Here is a 22,633-nt window from a genome sequence, read left to right as displayed (position 1 = left end):
CATAACTTACTGTAATTACTGTGCATATTGCATTTCACTCGTCCCTCTTTGGATTCCTACCCTTTCTTACGTATGAAGCATTGATACTGTTTTCGGGCAGCTGATATCCTGGGCTATTAGGACAACTCTGAAGGTTCCAAGCCTAGGTTGGAATGAAACTGATTTCCTTACCAGTCTTTTTTTCCCATCAACTTCAGAGTTACTACATAGTTTTTGGAGGAGATGGTGTTTATAACTGTCATTTGCCTTGTGTCTTCAATGATTTGCAGCAGTTTTTTCTTATTGGTTGGTTTTTTTTAATCACAAGTGTAGGCAAAGGGTGAAAAGCACAGGTGGATTGGCTTTGCAAAATGATTTTCTTTCCCTTCCTGGGGAAGCAGAATGGATATTGGTGAGTTGTTCTGGGTTGATTTCTCCCCCCTCCCCCCATTTGGTACATTTATCTGCTCTTTTTATTATTTGGGGGAGGGGGTGACTCCCAGGATGGCTGGTTGAGGGAAATGTTCTGAAATCTACTGCCTGGCAGTTTTAACCAGCAGTGTGTTAAAAGAAATAAAGAAAATTATATTGTCAATCTAATGAACTGGTGCTTTCTTTAAGAGGAGTGTGCATGTCTTTTTCTCTTTCAAATAAGATTTTAATAGCTTGCAGCTGCTTGAAGCTGGAGGCTCAAACTGCACTGCAGTGGGTATTGCAGATTGCCAGACTTAATTTAAAGCCCCACCACCGCAGTACATCATCCAAGCAACTGTCTCTGCTAAAAACATAGCTTTATTGTTGTTGCTCCGTTTGTACTACTGAAGTTTAAAAAAATAATTTCATACTACAGTTCCAAAGTGGTTTTGTTTGGGTATATATGAGATTTCCATGTTAATGGGAGTGCTTGTGACGTTTTAGGGGGGAAGGTCATTTAATACACTATAGAAGGCTGGACTTACATGGCCTCAGCCAAGTAAGAAATGAATTAGATGTTCAGTCACCTGGCCAAACTTAACACATCAGTTATTTTCCCTGCCAGCCTTCTTATGTGGAAAGAAGCCGGGGCAATTCAGAGAGGCTCATTTTCACCTCCCTGTACTGTCCCTGAAATCCTGTACACTATGAATATTGTTTTATGTTGGTTCATCTATGAGCATCTTATATTTTCTTGCAGATGGTCCCTCTGTAGCACAGGCTTGGCGTGATGCTTTCAGCATCCACTACCACTAAGTTGTAGCTTACTCGTTTTCACAGGAGACACTCACATGGGTTATAGCCTGACCTAAAGTGGGTCTTGTTACCACTACCACTTTAAAAAAATCCTGGGCAATGATGTAGAAAGATGGCCATACGTTTTAAGGCCATTTTTGCATGTTGGGGTTTAAAAGTGGGCCAATGAATCTACAAAACGGGCGTCTCGTGGATTCATGTCACTTTTCACACCACTTGTAGGGAAGCTACTACAGGAGCTTTTGCGGAACTCTGCCTTGGCATAGGGTTGCCAACCTCCAGGCAGGGCTTGAAGCTTTCCCTTTATGACATTTCCTGGCTGCTGGGATCACTTCCCTTGGAGAAACGACTGCGTTGGGGTGTGGATTGTATAGCGTAAAACCTTCGCTGAGGTCCATCCCCAAACCCCAGCCCTTCCAGGCTCCATGCACAAAATATCCAGGTATTTCCCAACCGGGAGAGTACAGCTAAAGGCCTGGTAAAGCGGCCAGAAGCATTCACTTTGCTGCTCTCTCCATGCCATTCTGCAGAGAGCATTGCACCAGAGTGTTAATACTGGTTATTCTGCCGCTCCGTTACCAACGCAAAGAGAAGGCAGGTTCCGGTCTCGTCCCAACGAATGCTTTATTTAGCCCGCTTGAAGGTGCGTTTGGGGTTGGGGGAGGAGCTGCTGTGCGGGAAACCGAACGAGAAGACCCCGGGGGGGGGAGGCCGGAGAGCCCCCTCGGGCCCCGCCCCCAGCCGCTCGGGCCCCGCCCCCCCAGCCTCGCCGAAGCGCTTTCCCCGTTGCCCGGCAACGCACCCCTCCCGCGCTCGTCATGGCGGCCGCGCCTGGCCCCGCCCCTCGGCTCGCTGGCTCCCATAGCTACCGAAGGCGGCTGCTCGGGGAAGGTGGTGGCGGCGGCGGCGGCCATCTTGGCGGTGGCGGCGCCGGGGCCGGCGATGAGCGGCTCGAAGCCCAGGGTGGCGGCGCCGGGAGCCTCGGGGCCGCTGAGCCGGCTGCGCGGGCGGAGCGGCTCCGGGGACGTGGCCGTGGCGCCGCCGCCGCCGGTGCGAGCCGTCCTGCCCCGCACCGAGGCGGAGCTGCTGGCGCTGGAAGTGATCCGGCCCGATCACGTCCTGGGGCTCAGCCGCGTTACGGAGAGTGAGTAGCGCCTGCGAGGAGCGGGGCCCTCCTCTCGGGGCGGCGGCGGCGGCGGCGTTGCCGTTGGTGGGGGGCCTCTTTCCTTCTCGCGCCCCGCCCGGCCGCCCGCCCGGCCGGCCGGCCTCAGTTCCCCCCCTCAGGGCCTTGGAAATGGGCTGATGAGCATCTCTCGCGCCCTCATGAGCCGCGCTCTGAATGGTCCCTTGGAGGACTCGGGGGCTTTCTTGGCCCGGCACCCATCACGGGGCCCGCAGCATCCGCCCTTGTTTTGTCCTAGGTGATTCTTCTCACGGCTTCTCCCCCCTTTCTGCGCTGCGTGACGCGCCCATCTCCGGACCCAGGCGTCGGTTTCCTTTTCTTGTTATAATTTTTCATTATTTTTATACTAAGAAAAAACCACATTATAAAAAACAAAGAAAACAATCGCATAAAAAATACAAAAAGAGCACTTTTGCATCATTCAAAATTACCCCCTACCATATGAATTATAAAACACACCGTGCTCTGATACCCACCACCCACCTTAACAGTGTGTCCCACCACCAATAGACTTCCGGAGAAGTGTTTTGACAGCATTTAAAATTATCTTATACTATTGTTACTATAAAAAACATTACATTTTGTCTATAATTCGTTAACTATACTTGTAAAATTCATTTTCGCCAGTTTATCCCAAAATGCGATGGCCTTTAGCCATGTTTTTTTAAACTCTTCCATATCTTTACCATGTGAAGAATCTGTAAGTGTGGCCATCCGCATATACATCCACATTTTCTCTCTCCAGTCCTTGATTGAAGGTTTATTTATTTGCTTCCAGTTTTTTGCTATTATATCTCCGGACCCAGGCGTCGGTTTTCTTTTCTTTTCTTTTTATATTTTTTTTATTATTTTTATAATAAGAAAAAACCAAATTATAAAAAACAAAGAAAACAATAACATAAAAAATACAAAAAGAGCACTTATGCATCATTCAAAATTACCCCATACCATATGAATTATAAAACACACCTTGTTCTAATACCCACCTTAACAGTGTGTCCCACCACCAATAGGCTTCCGGAGAAGTGTTTTGACAGTATTTAAAATTATCTTATACTATTATTGCTATAAAAAAACATTACATTTTGTCTATAATTCGTTAACTATACTTGTAAAATTCATTTTTGCCAGTTTATCCCAAAATGCGATGGCCTTTAGCCATGTTTTTTTAAACTCCTCCATATCTTTACCATGTAAAGATTCTGTAAGTGTGGCCATCCGCATATACATCCACATTTTCTCTCTCCAGTCCTTGATTGAAGGTTTATTTATTTGCTTCCAGTTTTTTGCTATTATATCTCCGGACCCAGGCGTCGGTTTTCGATCACCCCCCCTTCTCTTTTCGTTTGGGTAATCAGAATTCTCCAAAGCAGCCCCAATAATCCATCTCGACGCAACGTTCTGCTGAACAATTCTGTAGGACCCCTGAGCATCACAGCTTCAACCTCGGCTGCTTTCACATTGCTCAGAAATCCATCCTTTTGAGACCCAAGCAGAAACTCTTATATACAACCATGGTGGGGCTCGGACTAATTCTCTTTTGGAACTGCTTAATTCCCAGGTACCCAAGTGTCAGTTTTGCCCTATTCTAAACAGTTGCCCCATGCAACACCCCTCCAAGCTTTCAGAACTGAAAAGTAGCTTGGGAACTTTGTTTTCTTCTGAAATAACTTTTAAAAATTACTTTAAGTAGTTAGGCTGAATCGAGGCTGGAGATCTCTGAATATGGACAGCCTAGCGCTCCAAAATTATTATTCACAATGGTTAGCAGACCAGCTGTGAACCAAAATTAAAAATCCCAGTTTAGTACTCCTAAACAAACTGCATTCCAACATTGCAACTAACTGTCATTAAATCAAACCATAATTTCTCAATGTCTGAATGTAGTATACAATATTAACCTCAGTCGGGTTTGGTGTGGTTTGTTGTTGTGGGCATAAAAAAGTTCAACATCTTATTTTGGTACTGTTGGCAATATTTTATATATGTAGCTGCCCTTCGTTGTACCACCACCCCGGAATAAAGAAGCTTTTGTGTTGGCTTCTGGTCAGAGCTTTGTCTGTAACCAACGCCTATGAGAATTTGGAGTAGACTAAATGACACAGCACCCAAACATTTCATTCTCCCGTGTGCACATAATGAGCACCCTAATATTGATTCTGAATAACCCTTTCGAGACCCCAGTAAACTGATAACTAGCATTTGCTTGCATTGTGCATGTGTGATAGGCTCTGTAAAACCAATTCCATTGTTACTTTGAATAGTCCTGCACCCCAGCTTCAGCTGTTAGTGTCTCTGTGCTGAATGGCTTCTGTACTTGTCCAGCCTTCACCTAGCAAACTGCTTCTCTCAGTCTCCCTAGGATCAGACATCAACTAATTTGGACAACTTCCTGTTCTCAGAACAGCACCCGTCACACCCATGGCAATGGGAGGTTCAGTAACTGTCCTTTCTGGCTTAGCTGTATTGTTGAAGAAAAGAAACTATCAATCAGCCACCTCTTTCACACTCAGTGATGGAAATCTGGCATTGCCCAGTATAAGTAGACTCTTCTTTTAAAACAAAACCACACCTGACTTTAATTGTATGTGTGTGGGCATCTGAATGCCAGTTTTCTTCTTTTTCCTTCTAGATTATTTGTGCAGACCTGAAGACAACATCTACAATATTGACTTCACCAAGTTCAAGATCCGGGACCTAGAAACTGGAACAGTGCTGTTTGAAATTGCCAAACCTTCTGCTTTAGGTAAGCCATCTGAAAAAATAAGCAACAGGAAAATTGTGTGGTGGTTCCAGTCTTATTGCCCTGAGTTGCCACTCTCCAGATATGTCCCAAGTCACTTTATTGTCTGAAGCCAGAAAATCTAAATGGTATCTCTTTGCCACCCCCTATTAACATGTGGCACAAACTACTGGGATGTTTTCTTCCACAAAACCTTTGAAGAGTTTTACCATGCCCTTGAACAGGCCTTGTCTATATTGGACTTGCACAGGAAAAGTTCCTGGAAAGTGTGTCCTGTGACTCAAAGCTTGTCTCCCGCTGTGCTGCCCAAGATCTGCCACATCTGAACATCTTCTTGTGGTAGGGTTGTCTCTGCACTATGTTATCACAGTAACTTAAGACCATTACTTCGTCTTGTGCAGGTTTTGCACAATATGGCATAAATGCTGATGTGCTAATCCCCCCCCCAAAACCAAGCTCTTTACCTATCTTCCTGCCCCACACCCCAGCTGACCTAAATCTGTCTCTGTTGTAGCTTAGCATTGCTTTGTCAGTGAGCTAATTAGCTGGAAAGGCTGGATTTGGTGGTGAGTGACTTGATTGGACAAGCTCCCCTCTCTCAAAAGTGCACTACTCAGACACTGTGCCTCAGACACTGAGCCAGCGTTGTGTAGTGGTTAAGAGCGGTGGTTTGGAGTGGTGGACTCTGATCTGGAGAACTGGGTTTGATTCCCCACTCCTCCACATGAGCAGCAGACGCTAATCTGGTGAACTGGGTTGGTTTCCCCACTCCTCCACATGAAGCTAGCTGGGTGACCTTGGGCTTGTCACTGTTCTTTCAGCCTCACCTACCTCACAGGGTGTCTGTTGTGGGGAGGGGAAGGGAAGGTGATTGTAAGCCAGGTTGATACTTCCTTAAGTGGTAGAGAAAGTCAGCATATAAAAGCCAACTCTTCTTCTTAAGGATGGGTATGCCTAAACCCCAAATGTTTGCATTATTATCTAATTGCTAACTCTTTAGTCATTGGTTCTTGCAGAACAAGAAGATGACGACGACAATGAAGACAGCGGAGAAGTTGACTCCAGCGCAGGGCGGTTTGTTCGCTACCAGTTCACTCCTGCCTTTCTGCGCCTCCGGACAGTTGGTGCAACGTGAGTAAAAGGGATGGGGGGAGACTGAGGCCACCTTTGCTGATGACTTCTGCCCCAGCCCTGCCATTGTAGTGAAGTAATTCTGAGTAGGCAAGGTGGGCAAATCCATAAAGAATCCTAGAGTTGGAAGGGGCTTTATACAGGCTTACTTCAGCTCCGTGTTTGATGCTGGGAATCCAGAACTAGAACATCCACAACAGTTGACTGTCCAACTTTGCTTAATGCGGCACAGAACAGCCTCCCTCCAATTGGTTCCAGTGTCAAACTGCTCTTTCTGTTAGGTAGCTTCTCCTAATGTTCAGCTTACTGTGCATCTACTCTCCTGTACCATAAGACCATTAGTTCTAGTCTCGTCCTTTGAAGCAGCAGAGATTAAGTCTTTGCTCTGTTCTCTATGACAGCTCTTCAGGTTTTGAAGAGTGCAGTCATGGCTCTTCCTCAGTCTTTTCTAGGCTAAACATTTTCCAGATGTTTTTTTTCCTTCAGTTCCTCATAGGACTCGTTTTCCAGATCCCTGACCATCTTAGTTGGCTTCGTCTGAACTTATTCCAGTTTGTCTACCAGCTTCCTAAAAAATGTTGCCCTGAACTGAACACAGTACTCCCGAGGAGGTCTGACTAGTGCAGAATGAAGTAGTCATTACTTCTTGTGACTTGAATGCCACTCATCTATCAAAGCAGCCTAAAATCACATTGACTTGTTTTTGCTGGTGCATCATACTGCCAATTCATGTTCAGTCTGTGATTGGGTGAAATCCCAAGATCCTTTTTATGCGTACCACACTAAGCCAAATAGTCTTCATCCTACATCTGTGTATTTGATTTTTCTTCCACCCAAATGCAGTACTTGGCATTTCTTCTCTGTTGAATTTCATTTAGTTTCAGCTGAAATTTACAACCTATTCAGGGTCATTTTGATTTTATTTCTCTCTTTTTTGTAACACCTTCACGTTTTACAAGAATTCTCTCCACCCCTTCATCCAGGTTATTAACAAAATTATTGAAGAGTATTGGGCTCAGGACAATAGCCCTACAGCACGCCAATGAAAACCTCCCTCCAGACTGAGCTGGGTTCAGGGGTGCTGTAAAAAAATCAATTCTGAAACTAGAAAAGCTGAATTCTGCCACCTGTATAAATGAAGCAAGGGTTCATAATTACTCTGATTTTGTATAATTTATTTTACATAACGTACGTAGTTAGTCATGGAGAGGGGCCAGAAACTATTCAGAGAATTGGACCCCTTTGGTCCAGTGATCACTAGAAATCTCACTCAGCCCTTTAAAGTTTCAGGGGGCATTGCCCATGTACTTTCAAGCATATCTTCATAACCATAAGAGCCAGAAACTTGCATTAACCCTGTTTAAATAAAAGAATGACATTCTTAGGAAGCCGTGTTCTGTGGCTTTCACCACTTGTTGCACCTTTTGGGCTCTCATGCACCATACACACAGCCCTGCCTATCATAGTTCAGCATGGATGTTACGAGTCAGCATAACCCTAGTGTCACCTTTCCTACCTTGGTGTTCTTCTCCTGCCTGTCCAAAAGAACAGCCCTGCTGGATCAGACCAAGGCCCATCAAGTCCAGCAGTCTGTTCACACAGTGGCCAACCAGGTGCTTCTAGGACAAGACAACTGCAGCAGCATTGTCCTGCCTGTGTTCCACAGCACCTAAGATAACAGGCATGCTCCTCTGATCATGGAGAGAATAGGTATGCATCGTGACTAGAATCCATTTTAACTAGTAGCCATGAATACCCCTCTCCTCCATGTCCATTCCCCTCTTAAAGCCTTCCAAGTTGGCACCCATCACCACATCCTGGGGCAGGAAGTTCCACAATTTAAATATGCGTTGTGTGAAGAAATACTTCCTTTTATCAGTTTTGAATCTCTCACCCTCCAGCTTCAGCAGATGACCTCGCCTTCTAGTATTATGAGAGAGGGAGAAAAGCTTTTCCCTGTCCTCTCTCTCCAAACCATGCATAATTTCCGTTTTTTGCATAATCCGTTCTTTGCAGTGTTGAGTTCACAGTGGGAGACAAGCCTGTATCAAACTTCCGCATGATTGAGAGGCACTACTTCAGAGACTGCCTGCTCAAGAACTTTGACTTTGATTTTGGCTTCTGCATCCCAAACAGCAGGAACACTTGTGAACACATCTATGAATTCCCTCAGCTTTCGGAGGACCTTAGTAAGTATTTTTCAATGGAGGTTTGGTTAAGGGGGTCCGTAGAGACAGAGGGTCCGTAGAGTCCCAAGATTCCGACAGTAGCTGGGAACCTTTGCAAACAGCATCATGTTAATAAACCATTCAACCAAGCCAAATTTCCAGAATACTTAGGTTTTAGGGGCTTGGAGAGGCCAATTTCTCCATTGATTGTCTCCCTCCTTTCACCGTCTCTCAGCTACTCTCAATGTGCTGAGGACGATAAGCATGCTCAGTCCTGGTCAGGCTGGGATTTTGCAGAGGGGATGTTTTTTAATTTATTAGCTAATTTTTGTGTGTGTTTACTTAGGAAATTCTGTGATCATGCAGAAAACCTCACTTTATCTGCAGGTGGGCCCATTTTGTGATAGGCTCCTCATCATGAAATTGAGTATTACAGGGGACAAGCTGGAGGCCTGTAGAGAATCAAATAGTGGGCTGGAAAGGAACTTCTGGGAATCCCTCATGTGTATGCATGCATACACATCCCTTCCTCTGCAGAATATTATAATCTTAGGGACTTGAGCAGGCCAATTTCCTCATGCTCCTCTTTGTTCTCTCCCCTACATTTGAATGTCAACTGCTGAAGCAAGCTCAGTTCTCATGATCAGGCCATTTTGGGCCGTTTCCCTCCCCCCACAGTGCTTTGTTAATCTACAAAGTCATATTTTTCTGAGTATCTGGGGAGTCCCCCAAGTGTTCAAAAATTGTATTAGTTCGTTCATCCTGTTTGGCTGTTTTTGTGATTGGCTTGAGCCGCCTACTGTATTATCACTGGGCAGAGGGCCGTGCTATGAGGCACTCATTCCCCAGACACTCCCATACACCACTGTTAGGGAGAAGTAATAAATACCCAGCTTCTGCATTCAGAGACTCCCCCTGCTCCCTGCCAAAGGCCTGTCTTCCCATTCTTCCCCCAGCCAGGCCACCCACAGCTCTCCCTCCCTCCTGGGGAGCTGTGCTGCCTGCTGGGTTCTGGGTCTACAAGGCTAGTAGACCGCTGATGGAGATGAAGAATGTGGTTAGGAGCAGGGGATGCTGAGTCATTTGCTCACGGGTTCACTTCCTGGTTTGGTTGCAGACTTGTGTAAATCCAAGCAAGTTGCTTGTGCTGCCTGCTGCAGCTTCCCCATTGTTACCCGCTCTGTGACTCCTTGAAGATAAAATGGAGACCCAATTTAATGAGTCCCAAATTTAAATGACCAGTCGGTGTGCAGTTTGATGTTACAGGCAAAAGAACAGTGGTGTCTGTGACAGATTGGGAGAGAGAAATTCCCCTTTCCCTGTTTCATCCAAGATTCCTTTGGCAAAATGGGAGCTGACTCCGTTTACATTTTGTACTTCCTCCTTCTCTCAGTTGCTCCAGATGTCCCTGTTAAGATCTCAACCATGCCTGCTGCTCTATCACTTCTCATTTTAATTTCCCGGAATAGGCAGTAAAATTAGGGCTGGTGGATGCATACTATGAGTCATTCATTCCCCAGCATCAAGTTTCCCTTTCCCCAAATCTCCCATGCTTCATTTGGGGTGGGGGAAGAGAAGTAACACATATCCTGCTTCTACAGTTTACCACTTGAGCTTAGAGCTAGGCATACTGCAGGCCCCAACCTGTCACTATATCTAATAGGAAATTGGCCCACCCCATCATGATAATGAAAGCAGCAAAACTGGGGCACCCACAAAGTAGCAGTTGCTACAGACTTCAGGGATTCCCAGGATATGCAGCAAAGTATGGCCCTAAATGAACCAAAAGGAAGGGGACCCCACCCCACACGCAAATGGCCTTGATGAAGAGCATGAAATGTTGAAGTTGAGAAAATCGGCCTTTTCAGACCTCTGAGAAAGAATCCTGAAGTTGGATATTGGGGGGTGGGGTGAGGTGAGGTGAGGTGGGATTTCAAAATTGTATCCCCTTCTCACTACAGTTCCTTGTGGGTAATCCTGCCTGTAACTATTTCTAATAGTAAACTGATCGCCCCCTGTGCAAGTGATAAAAGCATAAAAGCCAAGATACCCACCAACAAGGTTGGTGTCTTTACACATTTAGGAGATGCCCAGGAATGCAGAAAAATAAAACTGTAAATTATGTGGAAGCGTTGAACTCCCCCTGAAGGAGCAGGTTTGTAGCTCGGCCATCCAAGATGAGGGTGGTAGCAGCTAGATACAGGGCATTTTCTGTGGTGGCACCCTGCCTTTGGACAGCCCTCTTCCTTGAGAGCCAGCATGGTTTAGTGGTTAAAAGCGGTGGACTCTAATCTGGAGAACTGGGTTTGATTCCCCGCTGTTCCATATGCCGCCTGCTGAGTGACCTTGGGCTAGTCACAGTTCTCTCGGAACTCTCATCTACTTCACAAGGTGTCTGTTGTGAAGGGAGAAGGGAAGGCAATTGGAAGCTGCTTTGAGACGCCTTACGATAGAGAAAAGTAGGGTAGGCCAACTCTTCTTCTTGAGGCTTGCTTGGAGCCTGTTTTACCGTCTTTTAGGTGCTGGACCAAAACATCTATTTTTACCCAGGCTTTTAACTAGGGGTTTTCTCTTTCTAGCTTTGTAATGGTCTGCTTCTATTCTAAGGTCCGTTTTATGGATAATTTTATGCTGTTTATGCCCCTGGGCTGGTTTTAATGGGTTTTTATATTGATAATGTATTATTTTAACTGTGAGCCACCTCAAGTAGGGCTCTGAAGAGGTGGCATAGAAATTCCCTAGATAAATAAATTATCCAAAAGGAAAAATCCCTCAAAAACCATCCCACTGAGGACAGAAACTACTCCAGAAGGGTCGCAATGTGGAGAGCAGGTGAGAGGCAGGGGTGGGGTTTGCAGGGGAGTTAGCCGCTTGCTCCAAGCCCTTGAGAACTTAGAGTCTTGGAGGAGAATATCTTGGTGGAGGGGACTGTGATTCATTGTGGGCTCCTAGTTTGTGTGTTCCACTTTCATTTGCTGTCCCACTCGGTTGCTGGAAGTGATTCCTGCTTCCTTAGCATTAATTGACCCGGAGCCGCAATCTAGTTTGGGTTCTTTCCAGGGAGCCTAGGTAATCTAGCAAGTGTAAGTATGCAATTCAAAGAACACTTCTGAAGCAAGTAGGTTGGCTTTCTTCTCTTCTGGCAGCTGTAGGATTCAAGCCAAGCATGGGGCTAGTTTCAGTTGTTAGTTCCAGGGTATGGTTTGTTATTCTGTTGTACATAACGGACTCCTCTCCTACCCATCGCAGTCCGCCTAATGGTCGAACACCCCTATGAGACTCGCTCAGACAGCTTCTACTTTGTGGACAACAAGCTCATCATGCACAATAAGGCCGACTACGCGTACAACGGAGGGCAGTAGCTGTCACAACTGCATCCTTCAGACTTTGTGCTACTAATAGCTATTCTGGATGCGCAGAAGGAGAGCAGAAGAGCCGATTCCTGCTCCATCGCCTCTCATGAAACATCCTGCAGGACTCAAGACGTAAAATGAAGGGAGACCTGAAGCGACAGTAAAAGAGCTCTGCTTGCAACTCTGCCCTTCCCAGCAATGTTACTTCCTTGGCCTCTGGTTTCCAATGATACTTTAGTCAGGTGACAGGTCAGACCATGAAGTGTTAACTGATGTAGCAGTCCTTGTCATTGGACAGACTTGGCCTGTATTTCTTGTGTATTCTCCCACTCCCCCCCAAAAAAAGACCACTTTCTGTCCAGAGACCATTGGGGGCAGGTTCTGCAGTGTTAGGCTGCTGCCTTTTCCAGGTACTGAGTGAAAGTTAGATAGGAGTCTCCCTTTGAAGGGTTCTGGGGGCTGGTTAATAACATTGAGAGCACCAGCAGTTCAGCCTACATAGGTGATTGTGACTGCCTCACAATGTTCTTGATGCCCCAGCAGTTCTCAAAGACAAAATTAGGACAGGAACTTAAAGTGAGTTACTCCCCAGTTAAAAGGCGCGGGACTGTTTCTTCGGCGGTTGTGGCCTTGCACGTTCGTCGGGCACTCTTTGTGCACCTGCTTGCAAAGAGGATGCCCAGAGCCAGAGTGTCAGAGGGCCAGATTGGACTGCGGGGAGGGGCGGGTTCCATTTCCTGTTCTGACATGAAGCTCCCTGGGTGATCTTGGCACAGTCTCTGTTTTAGCCTAACCTACCTTACCGAGGCCCTTGCGAGCATAAAGGGAGTTGGGATGGGGAAAAGGCCTTTTGTGTCCAGGAAATGGGAGGGGGCAGAGCTAAGCATTGCCACCTCCCCAGCTTCCTATCCCATAGGACATTTTGCTCTGTCTTGCGGGGGGTGAGCAAAATGAGGTGTAAGAGTGTTATCAGGAGCTGCCTGAAGGACGTGCCAAGTGGACATTCAAGTCTTCCCAGGGCTTTCTCCTTTATCCACTGAAAAGGCAACAATTCCTGAAGAGGTGTTATCATAATAAATGGTGGTGTTAATCAGCCTGTGTTTACCTGGACCCGGGCTTCAGCTCGTGCCATTATCAGATTGGACTCTGGAGGCTTTCCTAGTATGGTGAGATGCAGCCTTTTTTACTTAGCTATGAAGTGAAAGTAAGAAATGAAGGGATCTCCCTCCCCCCCCCCCAAAAAACCCTCACAATTCTGAGTTTCTGCCTGTTCTTTCCCTGCTTGGTTGGTTCAGTGTATGGTTTAGGAAACTGATGAGTCCATTGCTATTGGAGATGCAGCTTATCCTGTACATTAGACGCGTGTAGCCTTTGGGCTACAAGCCAGTTAATGAGTACCTGGTCCTGGGGTAAAGAGGAGTGTGTCTCAGCAACTGGGAAAGGAGTCTGCTTCTCTGTTTGTGACTACTTGCCACTGTCTTTCTTGTCCCTGTCTTCTCTTCCCTGCCCTAGCCCATTCTTTCCTTGCTTTAAAGCAAAGATGGTATTTCCTGTGCCAGAGGAGAAGCTGTGTGTCGGAGTGTGCCATTTTTAAAGGCCCTCGATCAGCTGCTGATTATCCTGTGTGGTGATCTGTGTAAGAGACAATTTAAGTAAAATCGGGTGACCTTAGAAGAAAGTTGCAGGCACTCGAGTTTGTCCCTTTGTGGGGAAACCTCATTCCCTGGCATTAAATCCCTGCTGGGCTAGTGACAATCCAAAAATGGGACACTAGGGGGCGATGGAGTGGCCACTGAAGGAAGCGCAGGATGGCAATTGCATGGTCTCATGTTTAAAAGAGCAGATATTTTGAGCAACCAAACCTATAAAATAGTAGGGGATAATAAAAGTGGGCAAGCTTCAAATGGGCTCCTTAGTTCTTTTTTTAACTTGGATAATGAAGAGTATTTTTCATGTACCCCTCTCATTTCTTCAAAAAGCACTGGTGATTCAAAGCTTGGATCTCTTGTACGTCTCTTCCAGCTCGTCTCCTGAATTATACAGATTTTGTAGCATTCTGCCTGCTGTTTTCCACATAAAGGTGCCTTTTTCTCCCTGTCTCCAAGGCCACATAACAGAGGAACATTAAAGGAGCTCGATTCTTGTTCCACAGAAGATGGTGGAAACCCCTGCAATCAATGTGGTTGAACACCCAGTGCCTTTTAAACATCATTCTATGTATGGCTCAGGCTTGACCATGTAGCGGATCCTGTCCGCTTCCCTGTACCTTGGTTGCAGTCAGAAGGGTTATGTGGTAATCTGACCCAGGAGTAGGTACAGTCAGCAATAAAGTCTTGTCCGGGAAGTTTGTTTCAGTGACTCGCTCTGTGTACAATGTCATCTGTTCTCTTGAAAGTCGATGCTTTGCCCACCCCACCCCAGAAATCTAGCTGCTCTCTGTCTGCCTCATGTGAGAATAAGCTACCACCTCAGCAATAAGTACCAGGAGGGCTGGAAGGGAGCAGAGTGGCTTGTTGGATGCCAGCAGCGGCCTGCTGCTTTACTGGACCAAATGTTGATCGGGGACAAGGATGCTAGAAGTGATAACAAGCCTAGATGTGCCACTTGGTGTTGTCTGGGACACTTACTGAAGAAGGGTCATCCTCAGTTCATGTGATGTCCTGCTCTTGGTTAGTGGTCAGTTTGTGTATTTCTTTTTCTTTTGCTGCCCTTGATAAAGCTCCCCAGACCATATTTGTTGGGATCGGTAGGGCTGTTGTAGAAACATAATATTCCCTCCGAGAGGGCTGGCTGTCATTCTGCTACAGTAACGGCATTTGTGGATTGCTTGCTAAGGAGACAAAGGGTGTGCTTCTGCTATATTGAACAAGGAGGAAGCAGATATAATGAGAGCCTCCATCTAAGCATTTAAGCATATACTTTGAATAACTGGGCCAATCACTCAAGCAGCTACGAATCCTTCCAAATTTGCCCTGTTAAAACTAACTTAATACTTCCTACACACCCATTACATGGGTGACAGAGGAGTTATGATATCTGGTACCCTAGGCCTGCCTAGTAAATATGGACCAAAGTGTTTGTCTCCCTGACTTGATTTACAGTCATCACTTTCCACTTGTGTGTGTGTTTCTTCTTATCCCTGTGAAGGATGAAGGGAGAAGTGTGGTGCTTGTAGCGCACTTTGAGTGGAATACAAATTTGCTTCTCACAGGAATAACACACAACACTTGGAAGCTAGGAACATTAGCAGAAATTAATTGGAGAGGCACTGATTGGTACGTGGTAGGGGATTGTGGTCAGAGTATCATGGTTCCCATCAAGTGTCTGCCCTGGAGCATCAAACTATTAGGCTGGGTATTGGTCTCGTAATGTTTCTGACAGACTACTATTTCCATGTTCTTACACTCCTGGTTGGATGCCACTCAGCTCTGCATGTCTCAAATGTTGGATGCAGTCCTTGGAGAATATAAACAACCACGTTCAATAAAGGAGACCTAGGAACAAGGGGACAGCTGTTAGCAGTTCCCATTTGTGAAGCACCAGCAAATGCCATGGTCAATTGTGTGGACCTCTTCTGGTTTTCGTTACGAGTATCCTAAAAGCACATCAGACTCAGGCAAGGTATTTCATGTATTTCTCCGTGCTACTGGTTTTTTGGGGGCTTGCTTGTGATGACAGTATAAGACTGGTTATACAGTACTATTTATACAGTGACCAAATTGCCAGCAAGGGGGTGGGGGGACTAGTTGCAGTGCTGTCAGAATGGAGCCCCAGCACAGCTTTATGACTCTGAATCGGACATGGAAACAATTTCCCACTTGTCTCCTCTTGCAGCTAGCTTTCTGTTCTATGGTCTTTGACTGAGAGTGTGTCCATGTCTTGGTCTATGTTTTTCTCTGTGTCTCTAGCCCAGAGAAGAGTTCTAGGCATTGTTCCCTTTACATGTAGGAAGAATAGTAGCAAGTCCAGAAGAGTTCTCCCAAGTATATTTTTCTGTCAAGGTATTTTTCCAAAAAGAATGGCTGAAGTGTCAATGAAACTGTGATTTCCCCCTCTTCCAACTTCCCTCCCCATGATTGACCTGTTATCTTGTTTCTCTCCTGGACCATAGTAAACCGTAGCTGACTTATTTGTATAAAAGTTATTTTGTCACAAGCAATAGTAATTAAAAACCCCAACATTTACATTTGATTCTTGTCTTATTTATTTCATGTTCTTAGGGGCAGGAGATCTACGTACTGTGGTCTTAGAGATCAGAGAATTCTGAAAAAGGAGCCACTTAATTCCAGCCTACACACAGAAGGGCAATAAGTAGTTCAGATGTTCTACCTTGAAACATAGTGACTGCCGATAAGAGGTTACTAAGGAGTTCTTAGCTTTACATTCCTGTTTAAGACTGCACAGCAATAGTGCTGGACACACTTCCCATTCAGAAATGTTTGGTTGCTGAAGCCATGTGGAGTGAGGCCAGAGTGTGTTTCCTTCCCATCTGACTATCATGTGGGTGGTCAGGTGGGGAAAAAGCATACCATTGACTATGCTCGGCAGATGAAGGAGGACCCAAGGATATAGCCCTCCATATGCATTTCTAATGCAGCTACTTCGTGGTATCAATGCCTACAGTTCAGGGAAGTGCCAGCCCCCAGGTTTATGTTTTTTATCAATTCTTACCTGTTTCCAGCATACTAATATAATGGGGTGGGGCTGTGGCTCAGTGGCAGAGCATCTGCTTGGCCTGCAGAAGGTCCCAGGTTCAATCCCCTGCATCTCCAGTTAAAGGAACCAGGCAAGTAAGGTGATGTGAAAGACCCTCTGCCTGAGACCCTGGAGAGCTGCTGCTGGTCTGAGTAGACAATACTGACTTTGATGGACCAAGGACATGATTCGGTATAAGACAGCTTCATGTGTTCATGTGATAAGAGGTGAATTTAATAAATGTACTGGAGCACTCCAATATGGTTACTGGCTTCCACACCACTCCAATAACATATGAGTTTGTGCAAAGTCAGAATCGTAGAAGTCTTGCCAAATTAGGATCTGGCCTGGTTCATTTGGCTTGGCATGCAGGGCTGGTCCCTCCCCCCCTCCCAAGGGACAGAAGTGAGCCTCTGAGGAGCTGGCAGCATCCCTGGGCCTCAGCTGGCTCCCAATCTGGCTGGAGAAGTATGTTCCTTGTCCATTTCCCTCCTCTCTTATTCGCCAGCTTGCCAACACCTTCACCACAGGCAGATGTTGCAGGGGTTTTGGTGACCAGGTAGAAAAGCTTGTCTACCCTTCAACCAAATATTTCAAAAGGACATTAAAAACTCCTAGCTGGGTCTGAAAAGGTATGTGCATCATTTCAAATCAAACTATTTCAGCCTTTTTTTCCAAAGCTCTGCCAAAAACGTCCTCTCGTTAAGTGGGATGGGGGGCTGAGACACACTTGAATTTTTCCTGGGTCTTCAGACCTCTTGCATAGAAAATGTGGGAGGGGACCAGCAGCAAGACAACGTTCAACTGATAAGAGCAGGCATGTGAAGGACCCTCCTCATCTACCTCCAGACTCACTGTGGGCAGCTGATATTAAAAGTATGAGGGGGCCAATGAGGTCGACCTCCATTCCCATATCAAGTGGTTGGCTTCCTTCTTTAACAGCAGATGCTCACCCTAAAGCATTTCATTCCCAACGGTAAAATGTTTCATAGACATTTTTCTTCCAATGCTTCCTAAAACTTCCTTTTTTTCTGTTGGAAAAATTGGGGGAGGAGTCCTAGGGGAAAAATGGAAAGAAACCTCCCCCCGCCAGACCTCCACATATCTAAGCCTGACAAATGCCTCTGGAAGACTGGATGGGTATGCAACAACCCTCAGTTCTCTTTTTGTCCTTGATTATCTAAATAAACATGGCTTCTGTACATGGGAATTTTGTGTAGCTTTCCTGACATATGTGGTATTTGTGATCTGCTTGTTTAAAGTTCCCGCTAAGACCATCTTCCCAAAGGTGGTTTTATTGTGCAAGAAATGAGGTGTGGTGATTATGCATTCTGCAGCAATAAAGTTTCACTGGTGACCTGAGCTGCATTTTTGTTCATCTATGCTGAACTGCCTGCCAAGAACTGTATGGTGTGTGGCAGCTGGGTAGTGACTTGATTGGCGGTGACTGATATGAACACCAGAGTTTAATTGGAGCCAAGACTTGAACCTGAAATATGTATGGGAAAGGTAATAGGGGGAGCCTGCATGCAGGTGTGCAGGTACCTTTTAATGGCGTAAGAATAATCATCCACCAGATGAATTTCCTTCACAGAGCCTGCCCCATCTCAAATAGTGCTGTAGTGAGGCTGAGGTTCTTTTTTTTATGTTGGTGTCAGCTTGTTCTATGTTTTCAGACCCACCCAGTTCTGCCCCAAGATTCCTCCTGGCTCAAAGTGAGGTTCTTAAGATACTCTGGAGTAAGGTGGGCATAGAAATACTGTAAATAATATTGTCACTCTTTTTATGCTTGAGTCAATGGAGGGCAATTGCTTAATTAGTAGGCTTGCAAGCATAGCAAATAATTTAAATGTAACAAGGAAATCATGATTAGCATGAAATAAGTATTCAGTTCACAATTCAAAAGTGCTAAAATACACATAGATGTAGGGCCATATGGCTGTAGAAATTATGAGGAAATGACAGATAGTTGGCTTTTCTGCTTTTACATGGGACCCATAAAATACAGAAGGACTGAAGGTTTGCAGTAATCACCTTGTATGTAACTTTTGCTGATCTTGAGCTAATACACAGACTTGCAGTCACCTGTCTCCAGTGACCATGATCGTTTTTGGCAACCCTCAATTTTAGCATCTATCTATGCATGCAGTAAGCCGCTGACCACACCTACAGTATGGTTTTGATAGTGCCGGGTTTAAGGCAAGTTGAAAGGGGAGAACGCATGCATGCTTGGTCTCTCAGGAGTAGTGGGCTTTCTCTGATGAGTAGATACTAGTCAGGGCCTAGTGCTGGGTCGGGGACTCAATCTAAAGTGATTTATGTGGTCTTTTGCACATCTGCACAATTACTTTTCCCCCCTGGCACTTTAGCTGTTTTCCTCTGATGTGTTAACCAGAACATCTCTTCCTCACCCCAGATCAGGATGTTGATGAAATGTTCTCTCCATCTGGAACAATCTCCATAGCCTAAATCCCTGTGGTTCTGCCTCATTTCTCCTTCTACACAATCTGTAGTGTTGTGACCTTTTGCACACATGCAGCATTCATACACTAGCAGAGCAGGAAAGCATGTAGTTTAAGATTGTTAGGGCTGCTGGACTTTGCTCTCTCTCCCTGGCAACTAAAAGCCACTTTGAACAACAAGGATTTGTTCTGCTTCTGGAAGACCTCTATGTTTGGGCTGAGCAGGGCTTCCAGACAGATTTAGTATAGTTTTTGCTTTTTTTAGTTTTTGCTTTTTTTGGGAAAGAAAAAAATCAAGCTCAATCTAGAAGCTTTGTAGCAACGATGCCCAGGCCGGCATATTTACAAACTCCCATGGAATCAATCCTAGCTGAAAAGGTTCATCCTGAGAGACTAGCAGGGTGAATGCGAACAAGATAGGAAACAGTTTCTGGTTTTCTCCCTTCTCTAAACTGTTTCCTTTACAGATTATATCACTCAGCTCTTGTGGATATTGTTTCTATTAATTTATTTATGTATAAAATAATACAACATTAACAGCATCAGTAAACTTATATGTATAGTAGAGGCATTAGTTAGAAAACTGTATCAGAATTTAAATATTAGTAACTTGAACAACTAAAAAATCTGATTTCATAACATAAACCAAAATGGCAAAACCCAATCTCAGAATTCAAAAGGTACACAATATTAGTTACATCTTGGGATGTAGGCTTGATGTTTTATTTAATTCCTTTGGCACCAGGCCCTTCCTCCTCACATTATTTTCTTTCCCAGTAAGGTCAGGGCAACGTGTATGGTTTGCCCGCTCTCTTCCATTTTAATTTCACAACAATTTTGGCAGTTAGGTTAGGCTTAAAGGGAATGACAGGTCCAAAGGTCACCTAGTCAGGACCAAACTGTTAAACAAGGCAGGTGGGCTTAGGGGTCTCCGGAACTCGGGTTCCCCTGGAAATGTCTTCTAAAAAACCAATGTGTTAAAACGGACTCTGAACTGTGCCGTGGGTGAAAGCGGGACTCCCCCCCCCAGTTTTCCCACGCTGGGGGGAGTAAATTCAAAATCGGCAAAATAACTCCTCGCAGCATGGTTTTCAGGTGGGAAAACTGCTGGTGGGGGGCAGGAGCCATTACTCTTCCCCCGCAGCGCAGTTCGGAGCCCGTTTGGCCTTTCCTGCTGTGTGGGTGCGGGCAACCCGAGTTGGGTCTGGCATTCCCTGACCCAACTCTTTAAAAACAGTAAGGTACAATTTGGCCCTCATCAGCTTCATGGTTGAATGGGGATTTGGACCTGGCCAGGCCCAGTGGGGCCATTTCTGCAGGGGAGGTTTTGCCTTGGATTTGCCGCTGTCCAGATGCACATTTTCCCCACCCAAATTCTCGAAACTCAAAAAATAAACCCCCATGCAGAGTTCTGAGAATTCAGATGGGGAAAATTTGCATCTAGAGAGCAACACACCCAAGGCAAAACCTCCCATGCAGAAATATCCTGGATCATCCTGATCTTTGCACCGTGCAGTAGTAGAAAAAGGCAAGAGTCCAGTAGCACCTTAAAGACTAACAAAAATATTTTCTGGTAGGGTATGAGCTTTCGTGAGCTGTGGCTCACGAAAGCTCATACCCTACCAGAAAATATTTTTGTTAGTCTTTAAGGTGCTACTGGACTCTTGCCCTTTTCTACTACTGCAGACAGACTAACAGGGCTACCCACTGTGAATTATTTGCACCGTGCAGTGTGCAAATGGAATTGCTATCAAAAGGATTGAGTAGAGCAGGGAATCGAATTGCGAGATGGTCAGCACGGTTGCTTTCGTTTACTTATGAAATGGGATATAAGCCAGGAGCAGAAAATGTAACAGCTGATTGTTTATCTCGACTGCCCTTGCCATCTTCAGACACATTGTCAGAGGAGGGTATAGAAGTTGTCCTTCTACTCCCAAGGAGTGGCTAAGCAGCGCCAGTTTTCTCTCTTCAGACACCTCTGTGCCACTAATTGCAAGCAGGTAATTATCAAAGATACAAATCCACGAAGTAAAAGCAATTGGAGGCTTGTAAAAAAGGTGCTGGTGGATTCAAAGGCAAAAAGGCCATCCCATCCTCGTCGCCAATTTGTTATGTCTGCTGAATAACGCCTCCACGCTTAAGTTCCAAGTTTCTTTAAGGTTTCTTTATTTCAGTCTGATAAGCAACTTAAAAACACATCCAAACTGCTGCACACCTCTCCCACAATCGACATACTCTTCTATATAATTATCTTACACTTCTCTTAAAGAGACATGCACACGCCTATACCACACCGAGTCCGGTAGCCCCTGTGTAAATGGAGTTTCTTCACAATTTTCTTTTTAACAGTTAATTAATCGTTATCCTAAACTGAAATAGACTTGAAGTCTATTTGTGTCTGGGGAAAAAAAAAATTTAGGAGTTAGGAGGCGGGGACATCCGGAGCTTTTTAATAGTAATGAGGAGGTGGAGGAGGCAGGGCGGGGGGAGGGGACTCGGCTGACTGGCAGGCAGTCCGCGTCCCTTCCCTGGTATGGCGGCGGCTGCCCTCTCGGCGTGTCGGTGGGGCTCTGTAGGCAGAGGTGAGGAGGAAAAAAATCCCTCGCCCCCCCCTCCGGCGCTGTCTTTTGGTACGCGCCCAGCAGTCGCGCGGGGTTTGTCGACCAGCCTGGCGCGTACCAAGAGAGTAAAGCGGGGGGAGCTTCGGTTGCGGGGGACGTTTGTGGCGGAGGTAGCGGGATTCGAGCCCCTGAAGGGCGCGTAGTGGTGGGGTTGAACCTCACGTCGTGTAAGCTTGGCCTAAGGAGGATGGCCGCGCAGGAAGCATGGGGGCTTTGGGCCGTGGCTGGCGGGGAAAGATGTCAACCCATCCAGTGCTGCCCCAGGTGCTGTACAGTCAGGAACAGCAAAGCAGTTTGGAAGGACAGCACCGCCAGAAGTAGTGGGAAGAGCAGAGGAGGTGGGGGGGGGGGGGGGAAGCTGACTTCACACTTGGGCTTGGCGTTTGGCCTAAAGCCTGAAACACGTGTGTGTGTAATTCCCAGTGGGTCGCCGTGTTAGTCTGTCTGCAGTAGTAGAAAAGGGCAAGAGTCCAGGAGCACCTTAAAGACTAACAAGAATATTTTCTGGTAGGGTGTGAGCTTTCGTGAGCCACAGCTCACTTCTTCAGATGCACTGGCAGGCACACTCAAAGCTACAAGAGTCCAGTAGCACCTTAAAGACTAACAAAAATATTTTCTGGTAGGGTATGAGCTTTCGTGAGCCACAGCTCACTTCTTCAGATAGCTGAAGAAGTGAGCTGTGGCTCACGAAAGCTCATACCCTGCCAGAAAATATTTTTGTTAAGTCTTTAAGGTGCTACTGGACTCTTGCCCTTTTCTACTACTTAAGAATATTTTCTGGTAGGGTATGAGCTTTCTGAAGAAGTGATCTGCGGCTCACGAAAGCTCAAACCCTACCAGAAAATATTTTTGTTAGTCTTTAAGGTGCTACTGGACTCTTGCCCTTTTCTACTACTTAAGAATATTTTCTGGTAGGGTATGAGCTTTCTGAAGAAGTGAGCTGCGGCTCACGAAAGCTCAAACCCTACCGGAAAATATTTTTGTTAGTCTTTAAGGTGCTACTGGACTCTTGCCCTTTTCTACTACTTAAGAATATTTTCTGGTAGGGTATGAGCTTTCTGAAGAAGT

The 22,633-nt window shown here is 45.8% G+C and overlaps 1 protein-coding gene across 1 annotated transcript; it reads left to right on the top strand.

The window, feature by feature from the left end:
* The first annotated feature begins 2,112 nt into the window (after nucleotides 1-2,112).
* UNC119B (unc-119 lipid binding chaperone B) lies at nucleotides 2,113-11,901 on the top strand. The gene is made up of 5 exons (XM_056859584.1): nucleotides 2,113-2,353; nucleotides 5,025-5,138; nucleotides 6,152-6,266; nucleotides 8,283-8,455; nucleotides 11,684-11,901. The coding sequence occupies exons 1-5, from the start codon at nucleotides 2,152-2,154 to the stop codon at nucleotides 11,794-11,796; spliced, it is 717 nt and encodes a 238-aa protein (XP_056715562.1). The 5' UTR covers nucleotides 2,113-2,151; the 3' UTR covers nucleotides 11,797-11,901.
* The last annotated feature ends 10,732 nt before the right edge of the window (nucleotides 11,902-22,633 follow it).

The sequence above is a fragment of the Euleptes europaea genome, chromosome 13 (assembly GCF_029931775.1).
Source record: "Euleptes europaea isolate rEulEur1 chromosome 13, rEulEur1.hap1, whole genome shotgun sequence".
NCBI classification, from domain to species: domain Eukaryota; kingdom Metazoa; phylum Chordata; class Lepidosauria; order Squamata; family Sphaerodactylidae; genus Euleptes; species Euleptes europaea.
The sequence above is the reverse complement of the archived record's forward strand: the minus strand, read 5'-3'. Positions and strand labels throughout refer to the sequence as shown.

Coding starts and splice junctions, on each gene's coding strand:
- UNC119B (XM_056859584.1), top strand. CDS start 2,152: ATGAGCGGCTCGAAGCCCAGGGTGGCGGCGCCGGGAGCCTCGGGGCCG. Junction 2,354..5,024: donor GCTCAGCCGCGTTACGGAGA/GTGAGTAGCGCC, acceptor TTTTCCTTCTAG/ATTATTTGTGCAGACCTGAA. Junction 5,139..6,151: donor TGCCAAACCTTCTGCTTTAG/GTAAGCCATCTG, acceptor TGGTTCTTGCAG/AACAAGAAGATGACGACGAC.